The sequence below is a fragment of the Anopheles stephensi genome, chromosome 2, assembly GCF_013141755.1.
Source record: "Anopheles stephensi strain Indian chromosome 2, UCI_ANSTEP_V1.0, whole genome shotgun sequence".
NCBI classification, from domain to species: Eukaryota; Metazoa; Arthropoda; class Insecta; order Diptera; family Culicidae; genus Anopheles; species Anopheles stephensi.
Window position 1 is genome coordinate 59,537,755 of NC_050202.1, and position 21,470 is coordinate 59,559,224.

The 21,470-nt window shown below is 40.9% G+C and overlaps 1 protein-coding gene across 28 annotated transcripts in view; it reads right to left on the reverse strand.

Moving 5' to 3' along the window:
* The window catches only part of LOC118506454 (heterogeneous nuclear ribonucleoprotein R), a 52,750-nt gene that overhangs the window by 10,187 nt on the left and 21,093 nt on the right, over window positions 1-21,470 (reverse strand). For 20 of the 28 annotated variants that reach the window (XM_036043606.1, XM_036043604.1, XM_036043594.1 and 17 more), the window contains 11 exons: window positions 20,851-20,972; window positions 20,561-20,754; window positions 20,334-20,461; window positions 20,015-20,256; window positions 14,112-14,247; window positions 10,253-10,386; window positions 10,014-10,142; window positions 9,804-9,944; window positions 9,623-9,729; window positions 9,396-9,538; window positions 3,831-5,666 (listed from right to left, as the gene is read on the reverse strand). In XM_036043606.1, the coding sequence (XP_035899499.1) occupies window positions 5,266-5,666; window positions 9,396-9,538; window positions 9,623-9,729; window positions 9,804-9,944; window positions 10,014-10,142; window positions 10,253-10,386; window positions 14,112-14,247; window positions 20,015-20,256; window positions 20,334-20,461; window positions 20,561-20,754; window positions 20,851-20,970 (1,875 nt within the window). In that variant the 5' untranslated portion in view covers window positions 20,971-20,972 and the 3' untranslated portion in view covers window positions 3,831-5,265. Of the gene's footprint in view, window positions 1-3,207; window positions 3,413-3,830; window positions 5,667-9,395; window positions 9,539-9,622; window positions 9,730-9,803; window positions 9,945-10,013; window positions 10,143-10,252; window positions 10,387-14,111; window positions 14,248-16,511; window positions 16,648-20,014; window positions 20,257-20,333; window positions 20,462-20,560; window positions 20,755-20,850; window positions 20,973-21,470 lie in introns of those variants that run through there. The other 8 variants (XM_036043613.1, XM_036043615.1, XM_036043616.1 and 5 more) reach the window with 4 other exon arrangements.

Here is a 21,470-nt window from a genome sequence, read left to right on the forward strand (position 1 = left end):
CAAATTAAGGGAAACAGGTATTCTCCATTATAAGCATTATAAGCTCTTGCAAAAATTTCACTCCAAATTTCTAATGATCGAACTTTTGTTTTGCTAAACATTTTCCGATTTGGTTTGCTTTTGTTTGTTTGATGTTTCTCTAATTTCAACAGCGGAGATGATTTCAACTCTCTTCGGCATTATTTATGTGTTTGTGTGTGTGTATGCTGTGGCGTATCGTAACCAACACCAACAAGTGGTGACGTAAAGAAAGCAAGTCTATTTTCTTGTCACTTTATTGTTGTCGATATTTTCCGTTGTACATAATACATATTTGCATTGTTTACTAAAGGTACAAAATTTTGTGTCTTACGTGTAAATCTGCCCTATACATCTTGGTTAACTTGCGCAAAGAATCATAGTTCGGTTTTCTTTTTTTTGCAAAAGAATACAGGAGGCAATAAAAATAAAACAAATACAAAATAAAAAAAATCCATTTAAATACGTCCTCTCTGCCAACACTCGCGGTCTCGTCTCGTCTCGTACTCGTGAATTAATTCCATAAGTCTAATCGCTCTATTCTCTTATCTTAGCTATCGAATCGATTAGTATTAATAGTGCCGCAATATCCCATACGGAAGTGCCACTCCTGGCGAAGGAGGGTCTTGCACGGAGGATTGTGGATTTATTTTCAATTGACATGAAACGTTAAATAGTATCGTCTATTGTTTGGGTAAACTATTGTTGTTTATTATTTTGTTTATACTATTCAAAATGAGAAGTGTGTTACTCGTTCCTCGGTCCAAAAAGATCCATACACTATTACGCAGGGGTTTTCCTTTCTGTTTTATTCCTCTAGGCTTTGTTGTTTCGTTCTTTATTTTTATTAAAACCGGCTGCTATCGAACGAATCTGATTTTATGGGTAGAGCAGCGAAGGAGCAGTAGGTTTGTGTCTGTGTGTTTGTGTGTTACCTATTCCTTAGGAAGTGATTGGTTAATATGATTAAAGAAAAGCGATTGTGTCATGTGCAGCAGAAACTTTGGGGCAGGAAAGTAAAGAAATTAAAGGGAGAGGGAGAAAGCATTAAAATACGCACAAATATCGAGTTAAAGTTGTTATGTAAAAATAAGAAGAATAAAAGAAGTTAGTGTTGTCCATTTCGCACAGTGAGTGTGATTTTCTTTAAATGTGTCAAGTGTTGCGGCATGATATTATGCTTGTGACGTACAACAAAAAGGCTCTCATCAAGGGGTATAGAATAGATAGACCACCAGACTCTACGGCGAAAGGGAGATTTGTTCCACAGTTCAAATGGAGCTTTGCCTCCCTCTCAACTGGTTGGCAGTGTTTAGAAGAAGCAAACGGAAAAAAAACATCAAACGGAACACTAAGAATGGGAAAGATTTGAAGAGAAAGTACATGTTTTTGTGGGTGATCTGCCCGCGCGAGACATTGCCGGTTAAGCGAACGAGAGTATGAAAATCCAACCGGTACCGGTCACAACTTATTACAATACACAGAATGACATTCGAAGGATGTAATTGGAGAGGAGAGATGTACCATTGAAGTAACTTTGTAGATTGGCTTCTAATGTTATGCGTTACAACATTCGGTTGATATCACCGTATCAATATTTAGCAGTTGCTACACTGCTTCGCATTTCGTTCGTATATCAGACCTATAAATACTAATCGATTCTATTGCTGTCCTCGCACGTTAAGCTAATATTCTCTACTATTTTTCTAAAACAACTAGAGACCTTTCCTTACACGGTATGCTGTTTTTACGTTTAACACAAGACGACCACATCTTTACGCTTAATCGCTTATTACTTCGTGCGCGTATGCATTTCTGTTGCACCACTTGCTACAGAGTCTTGCTTTAGTTGCGTGTTTTTCGCTGCTTTTAATTTTGAATCGTACAATAGAACTATAATTGCTTTCACCGCTTAAGGCTGTTCGTCGTATGCTTAAATCCCTAACAATTGCCGAAGAGAGAGAGATGCGTAATATATCCTCACATTCAATTCGCATTACAGTTTGTTGAAATATCCTGCCATTAATCCTTGCGTTTCTTTTACCTTTTTTTCTCCATTTCTTATAAACATATTTCTAGTCCCTTTCGCAATTTTACGTGAACTTTTATTAAACGAAATAATGAAACACAAAACAGTTCAAACATGTGGTGCAGTAACCATTCCAAAAGTAAAAAGAAATAAAAAAAAACACACCACGAATGAAGGTGTGATTACACGATTACGAAGTATAACAATTGAATTTCTTATAAACGAGTAATGCAAATTACAACAGACTTAAAGATAAAATTCTAATGATGAACTAATCAGAATGAAATAGAAACAAAAAAAAACAATCGTAATATGCGTTCACAATCAGTCGAGTAAAAACATAATTCAAAGTAGTAATGTAGTAAGAATAAAAAGGGGGTGGGAGAAAAACAATTTAATCAAACGATGCAAAACTGAACAAAAAGAATTTGCAATGCAAAAATAGCAGAGAAAAAAGAGGAAGGAAACAAATTTGTAACACAGGTATTATATAGTGTGTGCTACATGTAATAGGTTGTGCGAACGAGTTTCGCATCAGTTTGACATCGGACGGGTTATGAGAAAACCAAAAAAATAAAATAAAATAGAAAATGAACGCACACACACACATTCAGTGTATATGCATCGTTCTATCGCGCTTTTGTATTACTGCTGTATCGTCTTAGAACACACATAATAAAAACTCTATTTATATAGATGCGTGCAATTTGCCTACATTGAGGCGCCGCAAACAGAATATTACACGCAGCGCAACAACGGCCAACGCCACGCGCTTAAAAACGAATAGGAATTGACAAAGAAGAATATTACACTGATGTTGGCAGTAATCCTTACGAGCATAATGGTGCTAGGGACTAATGCTGTGAATACTACAGACACACAGAGACACACACGGACATCTGCATCTAGTTGTTGTCGATTGAACTTCACATGAGTGCGGCAGACACACGTCCATGTAGATCGCCGTAGTAGTCGGATGACGGACGGGCGATGTCGTCCCTAACTTTCTGCGGTTACGCACCAGTGTTTCGTCGTTTAAATTTACTAGCTACTGCGTGCGCGCAAACGTGTGAGTTTTCGTTTCGTTTGTCTGTATGCTTTATATTACCGTAATGGGTTTTTTTTTTGCGTCGCTTAAGACCGGGGGTCTCCGTCCTCACCTGGTATATTTGGTTTGACGCGCAGGGTGCCATGCACGCTGGGACGAGTTTGACCCAGCCCAAGGGCCACCACCTCCCCCGCGATTTGTTCCTGAACCCCCGCGGTGCCCACTGGCCGATCCGGTGGGGCCGCCCGGTGGCTGCTGTTGCCAAGGTGCCCAACGATTCGGCCATGTGCCATGGTTCCACGTCCATGACCATCCTCCTGCAGAGGGTGCGATTTACGTTTCACGCACGTCGTCGGGTTTTGTCGTTCACATGGTTAATGAGGTATCGGGAGGGTATGGTATCATTGCAACGATGACGGTTTTAAAATGTTGGGGTTTTTAAACGGTTTCAACAGCAATCATTTGACATTGTTTCCAGCCCATTTGTCGATTGTATATAGCCACGTATTGTAAACGGTTTTACGCATTATTATTTGTACCGATTATTGTTGGTGTCATATCCGACCGATCATACACCATTCACACGTGATGGTTGTTATTTGTATTTGCGTTTCGTTTCGTGGTTTTTGGTTTATCAGTTGGTCCAGATGACGATGAAGACGATCGTGGATGTGTGGTGTGGAGGATGTGTTGTTAGGACACGTTGTGAGTCGCGCGTCGGACCGGATTGTTTTGTTTTTTTTGGCAACGTTGTGAAGATCGTTGATTTTTGTTTGTCGGTTGTTATGGAATTGTTTAACGTAATAAAACAACACCCGGCATCGGTGGTGTCACCATTCCAAAAACGCACAAAATTTGCGTACAACAAGTGTGATACGTTATTTGTATAACAGTTTTTGTATGCCGTGTGGCGCAATGGCATTCATTGGTATTCGTTGCAACAGTTGCAAAGACAGGCGGGGACGATTTGAAAGTAGGGTATGTGGGGTGAGGGGGGGGGGAGAGATGAGATATTTAACATAAAAGAAAAGAGAACGAAAAAAAGAAAAAAAAGCAAAAACGCGTTAGAAATATAACAAACAATGGAAACGGAAAGATTAAATTAATTATCAAACACTTAAATAATTGCCTGCCGGTCCTACGCTTTATCGTATCGGGAAAAACCACGAAAGCTTACGCAAATTAACTTTCTCCAATTACATGTTCTGCCTCTGTAGCTTATTGTGTGTGTGTTTTTTTTTCAAAACGCATTACGTTGCACAACTTTTCCATCTCGTGATAAGAAAAGTGTAGCAAACTTTTCCTAACAGGTTTTTTTTTTTGTATTCCAAAAGTGTGCTTTTTTCCACAACGGACTTAAACAAAGCCCAGTTTGTTTCGTGAAGCCGAAAAAGTATTTGTTTTTAGTTTTCCGAAAAATTCTGTTAATTTTTTTGCCAAAATATTATTAGCTTTTGGTTAGTTCGATTAAGACGAAATGCCAAAAAGGGAGTGATTTGCTTAGTTTTTGTTTAAGAATGAGAAAGCTAAGACACATGTTAATTGGGGAACTATTATTAGAATAAAACTGGGCATCATTACGACACTGAATTTGCATCATGAGACGAAAAGGTTCTAGTAGCAAATAAGAAAATTTATAATAAAACATTAATTAACATAAGAAGCGTAAACGATAAGTATGAAACGAACTAAAGAAGCCAAATTAATAACTAAAAGCGATAAAGAAAGCAGAAACCGGTCCGCTAGGACCATAACTAAAAAGCGTTAAAGAAAAGTGGAAATATCAATCCACCATCTACGGCAGGAACAGCGTATGAGGTAACGAGCCTATTTGCTTTGTTGCTTCTATATGAGGACGAGCCATCAAAAAACAAACGATGAATCTCTGTGTGTGTGTGTATTGCATGGATGATTATTTTTTCTTCTTCCTCCCACAAAAAAAAACGACGGCTGAACAACACGCCGTTGTACTTCACTCAAAAATTGGTATGACTTCGGTTTATACATCCACCGCGTGCACACGGTGGCGGCGGCTCTATAAGGCAAGTATCGGCAATGGTAAGTGAGTTTGAGTGTTTGAACGTATGTTGACAACAAACGGCGTACCCCCGTAGTACCGTCCAGATTAGTCGCGAGAAGTCCTGCTGGCACCTCTACCTCTCAAGACGACTTAGAACAGTTTCAACCGACGGCCGAGCGCACTACTGTTACGAGCGCCGGTGGCGGCTGCGGCAACAGCTGCAGCGGCACTGTGGTGATGATGATGGTGATGATAGTTGTGACTGTGGTGACTGTGATGATGCGATGGTGCGTGATGATGGTGATGATGGTGCCCGGGACCGGTGGAAAAGGCGGCGGCGGCGGCGGCGGCCGCAGCAGCTGCAGCCGCGGCCGCCGCCGTCGTACTTGACGCATAGTCGAGATAGTACTCGCCGGCTTCACCACCGTAACAACCGACACCGGCTCGGTAGTAATCGTCGTAATATGCCGAGGATGCCTCATAGTATCCGGAAGAACCACCCATGCTCCGGTGCGTATAATCCGCATACCCGTACGAATCGTAGTCGTGCTCTGCGTTGGTCCGCGAGTTAGGTTGTCCAAGCAAAATGGCCGAAAGGGTCGTGGGTTTTGCGAGAGATTTTGCGTGTTTTTTTGGTTGTTCATGTGTGTATGTGTATGATCAGGCGCCAGTGTGTGAGGCAAACGTTAGTCGAGTCCCATCCGGTTCCGTGTCCGTACCGTCCGGTACGATGGTAAGATGAAGCCACGGGATGTTAGCAAGAATGTAGTTTTTTAAACGGTTTTTTTGTTGTTGTTAAGATTTAATGCATCACAATGAAGCGATTGCCGACCGACAAGACCGGGGCCAGACAAGTTAGCAGGTACGGTTAAACCCCCAAAGTATGCATGTGGTAGAAAGACACCAAAGAAATCAAAAGAAACAGGAAGATAGTAACAGTTCAAGATGGAAAACCCCATGCTGTTCGGCATGGTGGGGTTGTGTTGTGGTACTCATCAGCCAAACCATGAACGTAACGATGATACGGTCCGGATAGGAGTCGATTGCAAGAATTTTAGAACACTGCGCAACGCACAGATACACAGATTGTTCGTTTGGCGGGTGTCGTTGTTGCCGGCATACCCTCTCAGCGTTACGTCCATGTGCACCAAAAACCGAACCGCGTGGCGGAAACGGTGGCCTGTACTTTTCATAGCGAAATGAGAAATTTTGCCCGCAGTTTGGTCCTAAAAGGGTAGAATTTAGAATGCATAGGTTTGCGCATGTGATTTGGCGGTTGCGTGAAATCAAAAAATTTTGTCTACTTTAATTTGGAAACAATTTAAACTGTAGAAAGAAATCCAGAACTAGAGCTTTTTCAACCGAGCTACCGAGCGCTTTGCCACAATTTAGAAACGGGGGATAGAATTGTGTGTTTGTTCTCTTCTCCCACTTGATGGTTTTGCAATAGCTATAATCCTTGCTAAACGTACCATTTTACACCGATAAGTAAAACTGATAGATGATATACGTTCAACGAAACCGGTACGAAATGAAACTCATGAAACAAGAAACTTAAATGAACTCATAAGCAAGAACCCCGGAAAAATAAATGGCTCATCGCTAGCAGTCCTCTACGAAACTACTTGCCTTGCCTACGCGTACGGATACACAATGGAGTGAAGGTGTGTGGGTGTGTTTGTACAAGAAAAATTACTTACCCAAACACCATACATGTTGGGAGTGTTCTTGTAACCTACTTGCACTACACGAATCGATCGATCGGTTGTATTTAATTCTCGCAAGTACGTGGCTCCATCCAATTGCACACTTAAGTCCGACTAAATACAACTGACCGATAAGGGGAGCGTTTGGAGCACATTTTACGTAAATTGTAATCGGTAAGGAAATTGAAATAAAAAAAATCTACTCATGCAATACACACATTACAGCTAAGTCTTGATCGTATGAACCACTACAGATAGCAGACTCGTCAGGCTGGATTATTTTGCCATGGATTTGATGATAACAAGGTGAAAAATGTGAAACGAAAATCAACTTATAAGCGAAAAGTGCTATATACTGCTTCTTCCGGAGGTGATGATCGCCTCCGTTTCTGTCTGATTAAGTTTTTGCACTGGCTTTTTCCTTAAATTTATCTGCGCTTTTTTCGGTTGGGCGCTTTACAAAATGCTGTGCAGTTGCTCTTATTTGCTAACACATCCTGTGTTCAGTCTTTTCCAGAAGGGATGAAAGTTATAACTGTTATGAAGGGGATGAAGCTTGCTTTTCGATTACACATGTACAGTCCAGCATTGATGCGCGGCTATGTAGTTGTGGTTTGATTTGGTTTTTGGTGGTCCTAACTAAGAGAGTGTATTGCTAAGAAGTGTTTACTGCTACGGCATAAAGGGTGGGTGGAGATAATGGGACAAGAGCTCTGGTACTATTATAATATATTTACAACTGTTTTACAACCTTGGCACATCATATACCTTGCTACGTAACACAACTACTTTCGATATGTTTGATTGCTCGGTTTGTTTGCTTTTGTTTTCGGGGGTTTCTTTTTGTGTCGGTAGAACGTACGCTTCTCATTTTTGCAAAAAATAAGGTATAATATAATAAACAACAACAGTTTCGCGTTTAGATACTAGGTTTTTGTTTTTAAATGTATTGGCTTGTTTCTGGTGGTGTGAACAGTTTGTCAATTGAAAACAAAGAGGAAAAAAATCGTCATGCAGTATAGAGCAATTTGCTTTCTTAAACAAAATGGGAGTTATTGTTAGGCCAGAACGAAGAACGGTTTCTGAAGTTGAACATGGACTGGATTTACTGGTCTACTGGTACTAGATACTGGGGTTTCTGGACGTTTAAAAACGGTCGTCCAGAATTCCAATTGCAATATCTAGTTAATTATAGTCTCTAGTCATCAGCTTCACAAAAACTCACACAAACTCTTGAAGTCTAATGTTCTGACGGGTGGCCTGGACAAGAATTAAGATGTCAGAAGGAAGTACAAGTTCAAGACTTCCAGCAATTGCTGGTATAAACGCTAATCGAGCTGTGTGTAGGTTTGGAGGAGGGTACACATGCACTCGGGGCTAGATCCGTTTAAGTTGGAGCACAGTGGGAACGGAGATTTACCGAAAAGGAGTGACAGGAAAAAAAAGACAATTATTGCAAACTTTGCATGTTCATTACACTGTTTTGTACAATTGCAAAAACAACATGTTACGCCTCTGTACACGTTTTCTCTCTCAATTGGGACGTTCACGATTACAAATTAAACACAACTTGAAGACATGAAAAGGAAAAAAAAGGAAAGTACCAAAAGAAAGACAGAACGCAAATAAATTAAACCAAACAATGAAGGAAAAACGAAAAAAAAAGAGCGTTACATTAAAACAAACGATTATCCTTTTTTGATTTTGCTTACATTTTTGTATCAAAACTGCAGTTCCTAATAATTTGACCATTTGATTTTGCATTTTTTTATGTGTGCTTTTACTTTTGCGACATTGAGCCTAATTGCTGATAGTCCAATCTTGAATGGCTGCTGTTGATGTGATTAGGAGGTCAGTAGAGAGAAGATACAAGATAATTTTGAACCATGTTTCAGTGCTAATTAAGGACTATTTTTTTTGGTTTTTGTTTTGGTTTTATCCATTTGCGCTTCAGGCACTAGTAGAACAAGTTACTGTTTCTTTCTCGATTTTCTAACGTTTTGTTTGTGTTCAATCAATTTGGGGGAATGTTATTATGTCTCTTATCAATTTTGTTGTACTTTTGTTTTTGTTTCTCGCTGATCTACTGCAATCGTTCCAGTGGTTTTTGTTCTGTTGTTGCATTTACATCGCATTTACAGGACAGCAAACAAGCGCAATCGTGTAACAAAATGTGATTTGTTTCCTAATTCGGTTCATTTGCGCTAACCGTCATTTTTTGTTTTGTTTTGTTTCTTTTGGTTGTTCCGGAGAGCAGCCATTTGCCATTTTTGATTTGCTTTCCGTTCATACGCATTACACTAACTTAGGTACAATAGTTTTGCAAACATTCTAGAATTCCAATGTAACAAGTCGATGATTACCGGTATTATGCATATCACTACGAAGGGGATGGGGTGGGGGGGTGGTGGTTTTCAAGGGGGTCGGGAAGATAAGATTGTAAACAATACTGCCAATTGTACGGCACAAAAAAGTACAGATAGATTGTATGTGTATGTATTTTCTTTTGGGGGAAACCTTGGTTTCCAAGTGTAAATAAAATTGTTGAGAGGGTTGCTATGTGCTGTCACTTACCGTACTCGCCCCGGCCGCCCATTGGGCCACCCCGCATCGGAGCACGTGGACCTCCCGGTCCGCTAGGCACTCGCATCGGTGGCATCGCACCGGGCATCATACCGGCATGCTGCGGCGACATACTGGGAAACGATGGAACCGTACTAGAGAGATGGATGGAGAGAAGAACCGGTCGTATGTTAATTGATTTGTGGCACAGGTGTCACAGGCGGTCCCGAAATACTTACTTCACCAATCCTATTCTAGTCTGCAAAAACTGCGTCATGCGCCTTTCGCGAGCTCGTAGTATTTCTTCCTTCTTCTTTTTGTCGGACGGGGGTTTAGCTAGCGATACCTGTGAGTGTTAATGTGGGAGATAGAATTGTGAGAAACATCTTGAAGAAACGCGAGCTTCTCCCTTCTACTTACTTCTATGTTAGATCCACCGATCTCTTTGCCATCCAGATCCTTCATTGCTTTCACGGCATTGTCGCGATCCTCGAAGTGAACAAATGCGTAGTCTTTAATCTTCTTCACTCGCTCCACACGGCCGAACTGTTCGAAACTTTCCTGTAAAAGGTTAAAAGTAAAGTTTAGTATAATCCCATTCATTTAATTTTTGACGCCCGCTTTCGTTACCTTCAGTTTATCTTCGCTCGTGTCTTGTGTTAGGTTTCGTACGTATAATACTTTGACCTTGCTCATCGTTTGTTCGTCCGGTTCCTCCTGTGGATCGGCCCAGTCTACTATTATATCACAATTCCATACCTGTTCGCGCGATGAGAAGATTGGATGAGAATATCCGTACATGAGTTAGTGAAAATCATTCGAAGCCTCTATTTTCCCTCCACACCAGTTTGCGCTGTGAGCCATAATACCTTTATCCGTCCGGTGCCTAGTCGCCGCTTCGCCAGTGAGGCTGCCTTGTGTGATTCGTACTCGAGGAAGCAGAAGCCTCGGTTCTTTTTCTTGTCGTCTGGTGAGCTATAAATAATTACCTCCACAAGTCCCGCTGTAATAATTTTAGATAGCATGGTTTGCGGATTTTTTGTTTTGATTTGTTTTGTTTTCGAGTTACAATGAGACCATGTGACATCAGATCACGGTAATGATATCACGCCGGAACGGGAGATGGGGGGAAACAAATAAAGAGAAAGAAAGTATATTAGTGTCGAATAGTATCATATTATTCTAGAGCAGTGGGTCTGCTGTCTTAATGCGTACGTAAAGGCGTAAAGATTAAGACAGATTAAGACTACGAGGGTATAAGAGTAGAAATTCTTCGTTTCCTAATTGTTTCTTTTTTGTTTTATTTAGTTTGTTAACTGAGCTAAGTTGAAAAATTTTTAAACCAAAACTTTCCACTGCTCCACGAAGATCAGTGTGTTTTTGAGATTTGTTTTTTTAAAATAGTTTTTGTTACTTTGTTGAGCATCATTATGATTGTTTCTTTTTTTTTTTGCTGTAAAGCCAGACAGATAGTACCGATTGTTGATTGCCTGATTCGTGACGAAAACACACTGACTCGCCCTACTAGACGCACAATCCCTCAGTTCCGATTCGCTCCACTTGCAAGGTACACAAATAAAGGGACCCTGTGGATAGGTTTTTTTTAAAGGGTTTTGTTTTGCTTCACTAATGATTTCAGGTATTTTGATTTGATTCACGTTGAATTAATTTATCTAATTTTTTTTGTATCACAGAAGTTTGCCAAATTCATTTGCCAAAATATGTTTCACTGATTAGCGGCTAGCTAAGGGTGGTTGTCTCCAAAAGAACGCATGTCCCCGGCACACTTATCCTACAAATTGGACAGATTGTGGGGGAATGGTTGGTTTTCAGTTGAAGCAATACTCATATACAACATACACTTGAGTAGGAATGCTGGTAATGAAAAACAATAAAAATTGGACAGAGAGAGAGAGAGAGAAACAGAGAGAAAGAGACACAAATGGGAAGAGCAATATCTGTGTTGATGGTGTAATTTTGTATGGTTAAGATAGAGAGATAGGAAAAAGAAGATTTAAAAAGAGCAACAGCAAGACAGCCAATAATCTTGCTTTCGATAATTTAACACAAAAAAAATTGAAGTACACATTTATTTAAAGAAAAATGTTCGTTTTCAAGGAAAGGTGGAAAAGACAGTTTAAGAGAAGATAGAAAGACAGATAGAGAAGAGAGAAAAGAGTTGGAGTTTGGTAGGGGTTGGTGGTGGGGGGGAGGGGGGCTGGAGGAGCATGGAGAGTACAATGGGTGGACTAACAAAAACAGCAACAACAATAAATAAACAACAGAGAATCATCCTGTACACACGCGGTCGTTATACTAGACGGTAAAAAAGGGTGGGGTAAAAGCATGTACAACACACACACACACCACTGGTAGGGAAGAAAAATAATAACAACACAAAGGGATGAACCGAATATCACTGTCAAAACTACGGCTTCAAAGCAAACAGTTTCCCATCTATAACACACAACAACTGGTGCGATGGTGGCGTTTTGCTGAGAAATATGCTGTAAGCTCTTTCTTGGTACGGTGAGGTTTCCAGTCATTATTGCGTATCGAGGCTAACACAGGAGCAGGGAACAACACCGAATGGGTATCCAGATGGTTCACGGTACTTGAGTAAGCTATTGTGAGTGGGTTTTTTGGGGGGGGGGGGGAGTGTATCATTCATTTCAAAATGGGCGTGCAAATTCGAATTCTGTGAGATAAAGGAGAAGTGTCAGGTACGCGATATCAAGTGCTGGTACATCAGGAACCTCTCACAGCCCATCAATTTGTGGTTTAGAACCAAATCGGCATAGTTAAGCTAATCGTAGTCAGCCAGATTAAGGTCCAGTCCAGACGTGGGATTCCAGATTCGAACCACCGAATGGGGAACTCACTCTCCGTGCACCGCATCAAGAGCGAGAGGGTGCAGTAGTAGGATATTCGGACCAGATGTTCGGAGGGTATATGTGTTTGGTGTTGGGTACTGTAGCCAGACAATTCTATGATTGCCAAAACGGTTGACCAATTGGAAAGCTTCTCTCAATCGAACACAATCGTGCTATCACAGCAATGTCCAATTATATGCCACGTGGTTTCAGATTTGTCCAACAAAGTCCAACACACCACACGGCTTTGGGGGCCGCTTCGTACGGCCACGTGTGCGCATTCAGGACGGTCTAGCACCTTGCTAGCTATGATTTTGGCAAATGAATTTGACATGTTTCTTTTGGTTTTGTAGAATTCCTTGCTTTTTTGATTCGGTATCACTTGATTTTGTCACGTCGAAATTGTGAAGCTACAGAACTGAGGGGATGGAAATTTTGATCTTTTTTTTTCATACGTTTTGTTATCCGCTTTCCATTTCCACTACTGTCAGTCGCCGAAACAAATTTTGAATAACCCTACTGTGTCACGTTACGGGGCTTTCGTTTTTTTTTGTCGTCGAGTTTTGTGTGCAACCTCCGTTTATCTGTGTGGCTCGCTGCTAACGCTCACTGCGAAACGTCGCGTGTGACGCTACACGACTTGGAGGACACTTGCGTGACATTACGCGGAGCGTTAGTAGAGTGAGCTTTACTGTTGACAGTGTTGCATTTTACAGTTTTGACAAGAAATTTCAAATTTTGCATACAAATTTTGAGAACACACACACACACGCGCGCACGCACAATAATTACGCAGCCAGGCGAACGGTGAACGACGAACAACCAAGTGCGCTTTTTGAACGCGTGGCACTAGCGATGGTGGTATGTGTTGCGCGGCAAGCAAAAAAGGTCAAAGGTAAACACACAACTTCACTCGAAAAAAAAAAACCAAGCACAAGCACACTACCAATTTTCATCACACAATTATTACGCCAAAAAGAAAATTCGCATTCAACACACACACACGCGCGCCCGCAATTTGCAGTTGGTTGTTCGTTTTTCATTTTTGTCCAGGATGCATTTTTCATTTGTTACATAAAATTGTTCTATCAATGCAGTAAAACCAATACTATAATTTAATGAACAAACCAATTGAAACACATTCGTTCAATAAAACAAAACAAATTTCAATAAAAATGAAGCAATGAAACAAGAAAACAACAATCAAAATCCAATAATGCCAATTCCGAACGCCAATGGGGGGAATGAGTGTTGGGTGGTAATGCCTCCCCCCAAATTTGATGTTTCCGTTTTAGTTTATCTCTTTGCTGAGCAATTAGCGGAGAGAAGCGAAAGCTATGTATGTAGACAAGAATAATGGTGATGTTTCCAATTTCCTTTGCATGACGCCTGGTAGTTGATGTTGTTGTTTTCTCGAACAGCACCGAATTTGGTTGATTTTCGATTTTGAAGTAATTCCAATTTACTAACGAGCGATGTTTTTTTTTCTCGGGACAGATAGAATACAAAGTCGTGCTTGCCAGTCTACTAGATGCCAATTCCACCTAAGTCTACCACTCTCACACATACACACACGCACGCGCAACCCAATGTTCCGAATATGGGCAACAGACACAGGACAACAGGTTTCTTCTTGCCTAGGTAATTGTTTTGGGATGTATAAATTCACTTCCTTATTATAATGCGCTACATATTCTACTGTGATGTTTGTGGTTTGTGTTTGCGTCGTTACTGAGTTATTTGGGAGCTCGCCCCTTTCGGCAAGCGACTGTCGGTCCGAAGGTGTGTGTGTGTGTGTGTGTGTGGTTTGTACTAACTTTAGTTCGTGGCCGTGTTGCGGTCGTTTGAAACTTACGTGCATGTTTCGCAAATTCCTCTAACAACTCATCGCGATCTCTATTCTTAGGAATATTGCCGACAAACAGTCGGTGATTGTTAAACGATATCGTGACACCAATCTTTTTGCCATTCCGAATTTCATAATCATTCAGCTGGAAGCGGTTTTATCGCGGTGATAGTTGGTGGTTTTTTGGGAGGTTTGTTTTTTTTGGTTTGATTTGGTTTGATTTTTTGGTTTTGTTTTGTTTGGAAGAAAGAGAGAGAGAGAGAGACACAGACATTTCATTCACTTCTGTTGATGTACAATCATTATTATTGGTAATTGCTGCTGGAGGGTTGGGTAAGATTTTGTGGTTTTGTGTAGTAAGACTAGAAATATACATATTTTGAATGAGGAAAAGGAAAAGTAAACACTCTCTATATTGCTAGCTAGTGTTTAACATAAATTTTAAACGGATGAAGCAGATAACAACAAAAAAATGATTGCATTTTTGGATGGAAAAAAATAATAAAAGAAAAATAAAACGTGTGAACGTAAGGTGGATATGATGAAAAAGCGCGATGAAATTGATTAGAAATCATAAGCTGACGGTATGGAAAAAAAAGTTTTATGGGGTCGAACTTAAGCGAATTAAAAATGAAAAAAACTATTGGAATGACTGGAATGGACAGGAAATCGTATTAACATTGCTTTAATGGATAGCGATGCGATGAAAAGTGTGGAACTCAAGACAAAAAAAAATCAAGCACGTTTTTTGCACAAAATGTTTTGGTAAAATTTTGTTGTTTGAAAATCTATAAAGGTTCATTTGAATTGTTTGCACTTTCAAAAATCTATAATGACTGGAGATATTTTATAAAATACACCATTTCGTAATGGAAGCACAAACGAAAAAACGCGATGCGTTGATTGGCCATATGAAGATCATAGACGACGAAAAACTGTTGTTAGAAACACAATGTTTGTTATTCACAGAGTGCAGAATAGAGTAGAAAAAAAAAAACACGAACCAAACAATTGCGCACAGCTGATTGAGTACAGTACACATAAAATATTTTAAAATTACATGTAGGAAAAAGGATTAAAACTCCTTTTCACTTGTGAAGCGCTCGAATGAATGTTTGGCGACATGGTGAACATAAAATTACACTTGTGGTGGTGGTGGTGGATCGATGATCGGTGTGAAGTGTGAAACGAGCTTTATGAGGTGATTAGAGTATGCTGACGATTGGTTATTACTAATGCGTATCGATGTACGTGTACACTGGTAATAAACAATGATGATGGTGATGAGAAACGTAACATAAAACACTGCAAACACTCAACTACAAACTGTGTGTTTGTGTCAGTCACGGGGGAGTAAAAGAACCATTGGGCACTGGAGATGAAAATTTTTAAAACAAATTGAAAGAAAAGAACGTCGCTTTGAAGGTTTCGTTTTCTGAGGCTTTTTAGGATACCGTGGAGGCTCACTTTAACCATTGTGAATAAGGAAGTTCTCTTGATAAGCTGTTAAACGGTAGAAGAAAGGATGGTTGCGAATGTCATAGCGTTGGTAATAGTCGTTGCCATATTTCCTTGTAGTATGTTCAATCAAGGAACAGGAACAGAAAAGAAAATGGCGATTTGCGATCAATTGTTTGATGTATATAAACAGTTATGATTCCTTGCTGTATGAGGAAGAAGCGTAGAAAGGATCGCATCCTTGCTTGAAGTTAGTTTTTAAGAAAAATGATCTCAAAATTATACTGATAATGCATAAGCCTGCAAAACCTAGCTAAGCATCGCTCATGTTGATTGCATGTATGCTGAGTATGAAAAAAGCTTTCCCAAACGTATAAAACTCTTACTCGTCCTCCATTACAGAGGAGATGGCTTCGCTTCCATTTTTTTTCTTCTTTAAGCCAGCGTTTAATTTTACAGCGCAAACGCGATCCCTTACTTATCGGGATTTAACCGACGAAATTGGCTCTTTATATTGCGTGATCGGTTGTTCTCAAATTGTTGTGTGTTTGAAATTTCAATACCATTTGCCCTAACGGCAGCGTTCTATCGTTCTTACGAGGTATTATCGTCATAAACTGTAATGGTTCATTTTGCTTGGCTGCCCTCATCGGGTAGGCAGAACCGGTGCTGCTATCTATTTAAGAAACGATTCACTACGAACGCGGTACGCTCGATTGCAGAATAATTAAAAAAGTAGATAAATAAAACTCATAACTAAATAAAAAAAGGTAAAATTAAAAAAAAACGTAATGAAACTCAACAGAAAAAAACGGAGGAAACGAAGAAAAGTGAGAAAAAAAAAGTACACTGATTGTGATGTTTCGTTTTAAGTACAATAATAGTAAAGAATAAAAAACTAAAAATAAAAATAAAACAAAAAATATAAGAAAAATTTTGAACATGATTTACCTGTTAGTTTACCAAATTCATCTAAAATCTCTTCTTTTCCTTTAGATTTAGGTATGTTGCCTACAAAGAGGCGCAGATTCGGCACGCTTACATTTATTTTCAAACAATTGCCGGGCTTTATTTCATAATTATTGAGCTGTGGGGTAACAGATATGGAGAAAAAAAATAATGTGATGAACATAAGAGATGTAACAATTTTGACCGAATTGGTGGTGCCGGTCTACCCGGTGTCAAACGGACAGGCCGGTACCGGCACAGAAGGGTGGATTGGTTGGTAATATTGGGAATATTGGGAAACAGATAGAGTAATTTTGAAACGGTAGGAGGTTGAGGGTAAATTTTGAACTGATTCAGTGGAGACAGTGGATGGAAGGAGAAATGAAAAAAATCTAAACAAATAGACTAAAGTTTGGTAGAGAACGATCCAGTAAAATAAATTCGAAGAAATAACGCAGTGTTCTAATAGGTACATTCCTAAAAGCTTAACTAAAATCGTGTGTTACCAGTGTTCGAAGAATGCATGTAGTACGGTAGAAGGGAAAAGTTAAGAGAGACCAGGCTAGAAACAGGCCGGTAACAAGTCTATTTAGATAAGCCAGTACTTGAAGAGGCTTTAGAATTATCTTACCATCATGCTTGTGAGAAGAGAATAGAATTAAACCCTTAATCCCATTATACAAGGTAATACATAAGTCGACGCTTCTACACGTAAGTTGATCTACTATTCTACTGCTTCATACTAAGTTGTGAGGATAAGTTAAACTGCAGAAAATAAAATCATCGAACCAATACAACTCCATTACTTTGAAAGTCGTTGCGCAACATCAAATTATGACGTTTGAATATTTACACGACCATTTTCTGTTCTTTGAAGCCATCGATAGCGATCTCATTATACACACCTTTCGCTACCGGATCTGGGGCAACAACTCCCGGGATAATTCTGTTGAAGACGGTAATCAACTGCACCCGGCCCAACCAGATGCAGCTGGTAACCCCATCATCGTCACAATAAAGCATTTAGTTTGAAGTGGCAAAAATGCACTAACCAATAAAAAAAAAACAAAAACGGTACCACCAAAAGCCGTTCTACGTCCAAAACGAACGCCGAAAGGAAAGAAGGAACAACCAAACCGATGAGCATTCATTAGCAATTCTTCGACGGCACAGCGGCACATGTCCGATACGAGTAGGTAAGTAAGAGAAGGCAACCAATGGCAGCCGGTGGTAAAATGGGGGCCAGCAGCAGCTGGTCAACGTCAGTCCCGGTGGTTGGGAGAAAGTTCGCAACCTTTCTCCACAGTTCACCGGAATTGCAACCGGAACCGATTACTGGCGTATGGTGCATATATACACAGGCGGGTGCGCGCGCGCGATAACTCCGTTAGTCGGAAGTGCATCAGATGGGGTTGCATTTGTTGCGTTGAAACCCCAACAACAAAGCGAAACAGAGCGAGGTTACGTTTTTTGTCCAGAAATGAAACCTTATTGTCGGTTGAGAGTCCTGGGGAAGGACCGAACTTAGTACCGTTATATCATCAGGGCACCAAAGGGCACACGGCAAACAGGAAGTCTGCGGAAATCGCATTTTTCGAAAAAAGAAATGGGCATTTGGGGATGTGTACGGTGATCGATATCTTCCGGTCGATGCCTGAGGATCGCCCTCATACTGCAAGCAAGCATTTCTGGGTGTGTTCGGTAGGGATTAATCATATTTTGGAGAATTCTCTTTCATCTCCACGTTTGGTGCACCCCGTCCGGGCCGTGGGCACGTGCACCGTTAAGTGAGGCGCAAGAAGAGCCGATGAAAGTGTGGTACAGTTTTTGTTTGGTTTTGGTTGGGTTGTTGGTCGGGAAAACGTGACAAACGAGCATGTGCGCCATGTGCAAACGATGCAACCGGACACAGATGGTGCTGGGTCGGTTGGCCGCGCGACAAACAAAAGCCATTTCTTTTTTGGGCCGGTTTTTTTTTAACTTTCGCGATGTATCTTGGGAAGGTGCAACCAGGACCAGGTTTGAAGGGTGCATCAGAACACCGTCAGCTAACGGTACAATCATCGTGTTGGTTTATTGGGGAGATACAGCTAACGATGTCGTTAAAAAGTCGGAATGTCACCATTATGGTGTCAATATTGTAGTTCGCCAACAAGAATCGAGAATTAAAATTTAATATCGCCTGATGTTTGAGACGGACTTGCAAAGATATCGTACGCAGTTTTAAGAGATCGCTAGAATGTATATACCACCAGTGAGAGAACTATTCCATGTTTCACCTTTAAAACACAGTTAATCACCTCCATACGGTACTGATACGATGGTGTGTGTTACTCTTTTTTGTCCATTTCCAATAATTATATCAGCAGTGCCAAATGTCTAGAGTATGCCCTATGGGGGTTTCAATTATATGTGAAGCAGATACAAACAGGTAGAGGGAGCCCAGCTAATGTTTCCTACCGCTAACGACAACGACATACATTGAAGAGATAAGTAATAAATAAATATGTATAAATATATGTATAGAATAGTTACCAATCACCTCTACTCAACACCATCATTGTAACCAACAAAAACAGAGAGTCCACCATTGCATAATGTTATAGGGGATATGTTTTGCTTTTGCTTGATTGCTTTGCTTTTAGGTTTTGAGTTTTGCGGTATTTTTGAGCATGATCAACCAGATTGCAAAACGGTAAAAAATTGCGCGTTTACCAAAAAAATGCTTGACCAAAATTTGTGGGGCTTTATTTTTTTTCTGGTTTGGTGGCTATGTAGCAAAAATCGAAATTTTTGAACTACATACAACGTCGATGTTACGCCGATCGATTATTAGTAGGGAACGGTTTTGTTTATCTTTTGTGTGCAAACGTATATTAATAAAAATAAGGCAACTACAGGGTGGTAGTAGTAAGGGTAGAAGGACACATACTAAGAAAGTTGTTGAGAAGTGGGAGGAAAAAAAGGAATTTTAAAAACTATAAAGGGAAACATTTTGAAGAGCGCTCGGGACACTAGGGTTGAAAGATTTGATAAATAATGTAGATAAAATTGTAACTAGTTGTTGTGCTTGTTAAAAAAAATTAAAATAAAAAAGCTTTAAGAGACAAACTACAAGAAGTAACTGAAAAATAAGAGCAGGTGTATCTTTATACGAAACGGGATCATACAAACGGGGTATGTATAATGGGTATAGGGAAACAAGATTTCGAGACAAACTATTGAAACGTCGGGACGGGATACGCATTTCGTAAGGGAACCTTGGACGATCCAGAGCACGTGGACAACGTTGGGAGCAGAACAGGAAGGTACGGGGGGAAAATGCGGAAGGGTTATAATTATATTGGTTAAACACAACACCAATGACCCGTTGCTCCAAAACAAAATCTGAAGCAACCGGGCCGGGTTGGTTCTAGCAGTCCCCGGGAGCAGGTGATCGAAGACAAACAACAAACGAAAGTATAAAATAAATACGGTCAAACAAATCGCCGACCAAAACAACTTACCTCCCGCACGGCGTTCGAGGCCGCGTCCCGTGAGGTGAAGGTAACGAAGGCGTAACCCCGGTTGGTGCCGGTCATCGGGTCCATCATTAGCCGCAGGTCCCATATTTTGCCACACTTTTCGAACAGCGGGATCAGCTCGTCCTCGTACATATCTTTTGGTATTTTGCCACAGAACACTTCGCAACCGTTCCCGGGCGTGTTGCCCGTCCAGTTCGGTGGCGGTCCACCGTATTTGCGTTGCCCTGTTCGGGGATGACAGTGAGGGATAGGTTTGAGCGATCGAACGAAGAACGACTAGCCTCCATCGCCGGTTACATACCTGTGGTGACGTCCAATGTGTATCCTGTTCGCTCTAGAATTGCTTTAATTTTTTCCTCATCGGGCCCTTTCGCTTGTACTGTGACTGCAGGTGCCGGTTGTCCTTGTTGTGTGGCCCGAACTTTTTGTCTGTTGGAAAAAAGAGGCCAGGAAACCGGTAGGAAGCGTTAAACATCGTCTGTCGTTTTGCAGAAGATGGGCTAGGTTCTTTGACGCTAATGCGCTTACCTGTACGTTTTCATGACACCGCAGAGGAACGCCGATTTGTTCGACACATGTTCGAGGTTAGAGTCTAGGAACTGGTCCAGTACGTCCAAGGCACCTTCTACATGGAATTCTTTCAGCGCATCCAGCGCCCTCTCGTCTAGTTCCGAGTGGGCTAGCTTGCCCGTTTTGTAGATGGCGTCCAACCGACTGGCAACCTGGAACGTTAGGAAGTCGGGGGAAACCAAATTCAATGGCCGATCAATGGCTTGTCTCTCCAATTTTTGAGGAAACGTCAGGTATCCTACACTTACACTGAGGTTTAATCCATATTCCAGTAGCTTTGAGTAGTCTTGCGTTCGTTCGCCGTCGCCACCCTCGCCAGATTTTTGATTTGCCATCTCTTCTACAACCTCACCATTACCTTCGGCCATTTCTGTGGAGTAGTAAAGGGGGGAAAATGATATTTTAGTAAGATAACCAAATATATAGTATTTAAGGTTGGTGTTAATATATTTTCTAATATAAATCTCATCATAAAAATGGTATTATTTTGAACCCTAACATCAGAGGGATGGCGGCTGTACGAAGCCGGAAATATAATAGCGCTTAATCCTAGACGATCAAAGCACGCTTCTTCCAAGTCTCTTCAACCATCGCAACGCAGTACAACGCAAGCGACAGCGCGAGAGCGCGAACTCTCACAACCACGAATCTTTCTCAAACGTGCGATGCGTGCAGTGCGTGCGGCATTCTCTCACCAGAACCAAAAAACGCAACAGCCGGCGCTCTGTGCGACTCTCATTTTTTTTGGGGGCGGTTTTCTTGTGAGTGCTCTTTTTCACGCACATTCGCAACCCTAGCTGAGTGCGGTGGATCCGTTTTGCAAACTTCAATTCGCGCGACCCACACTCGCTTCTCCCTCCTCCCTCCC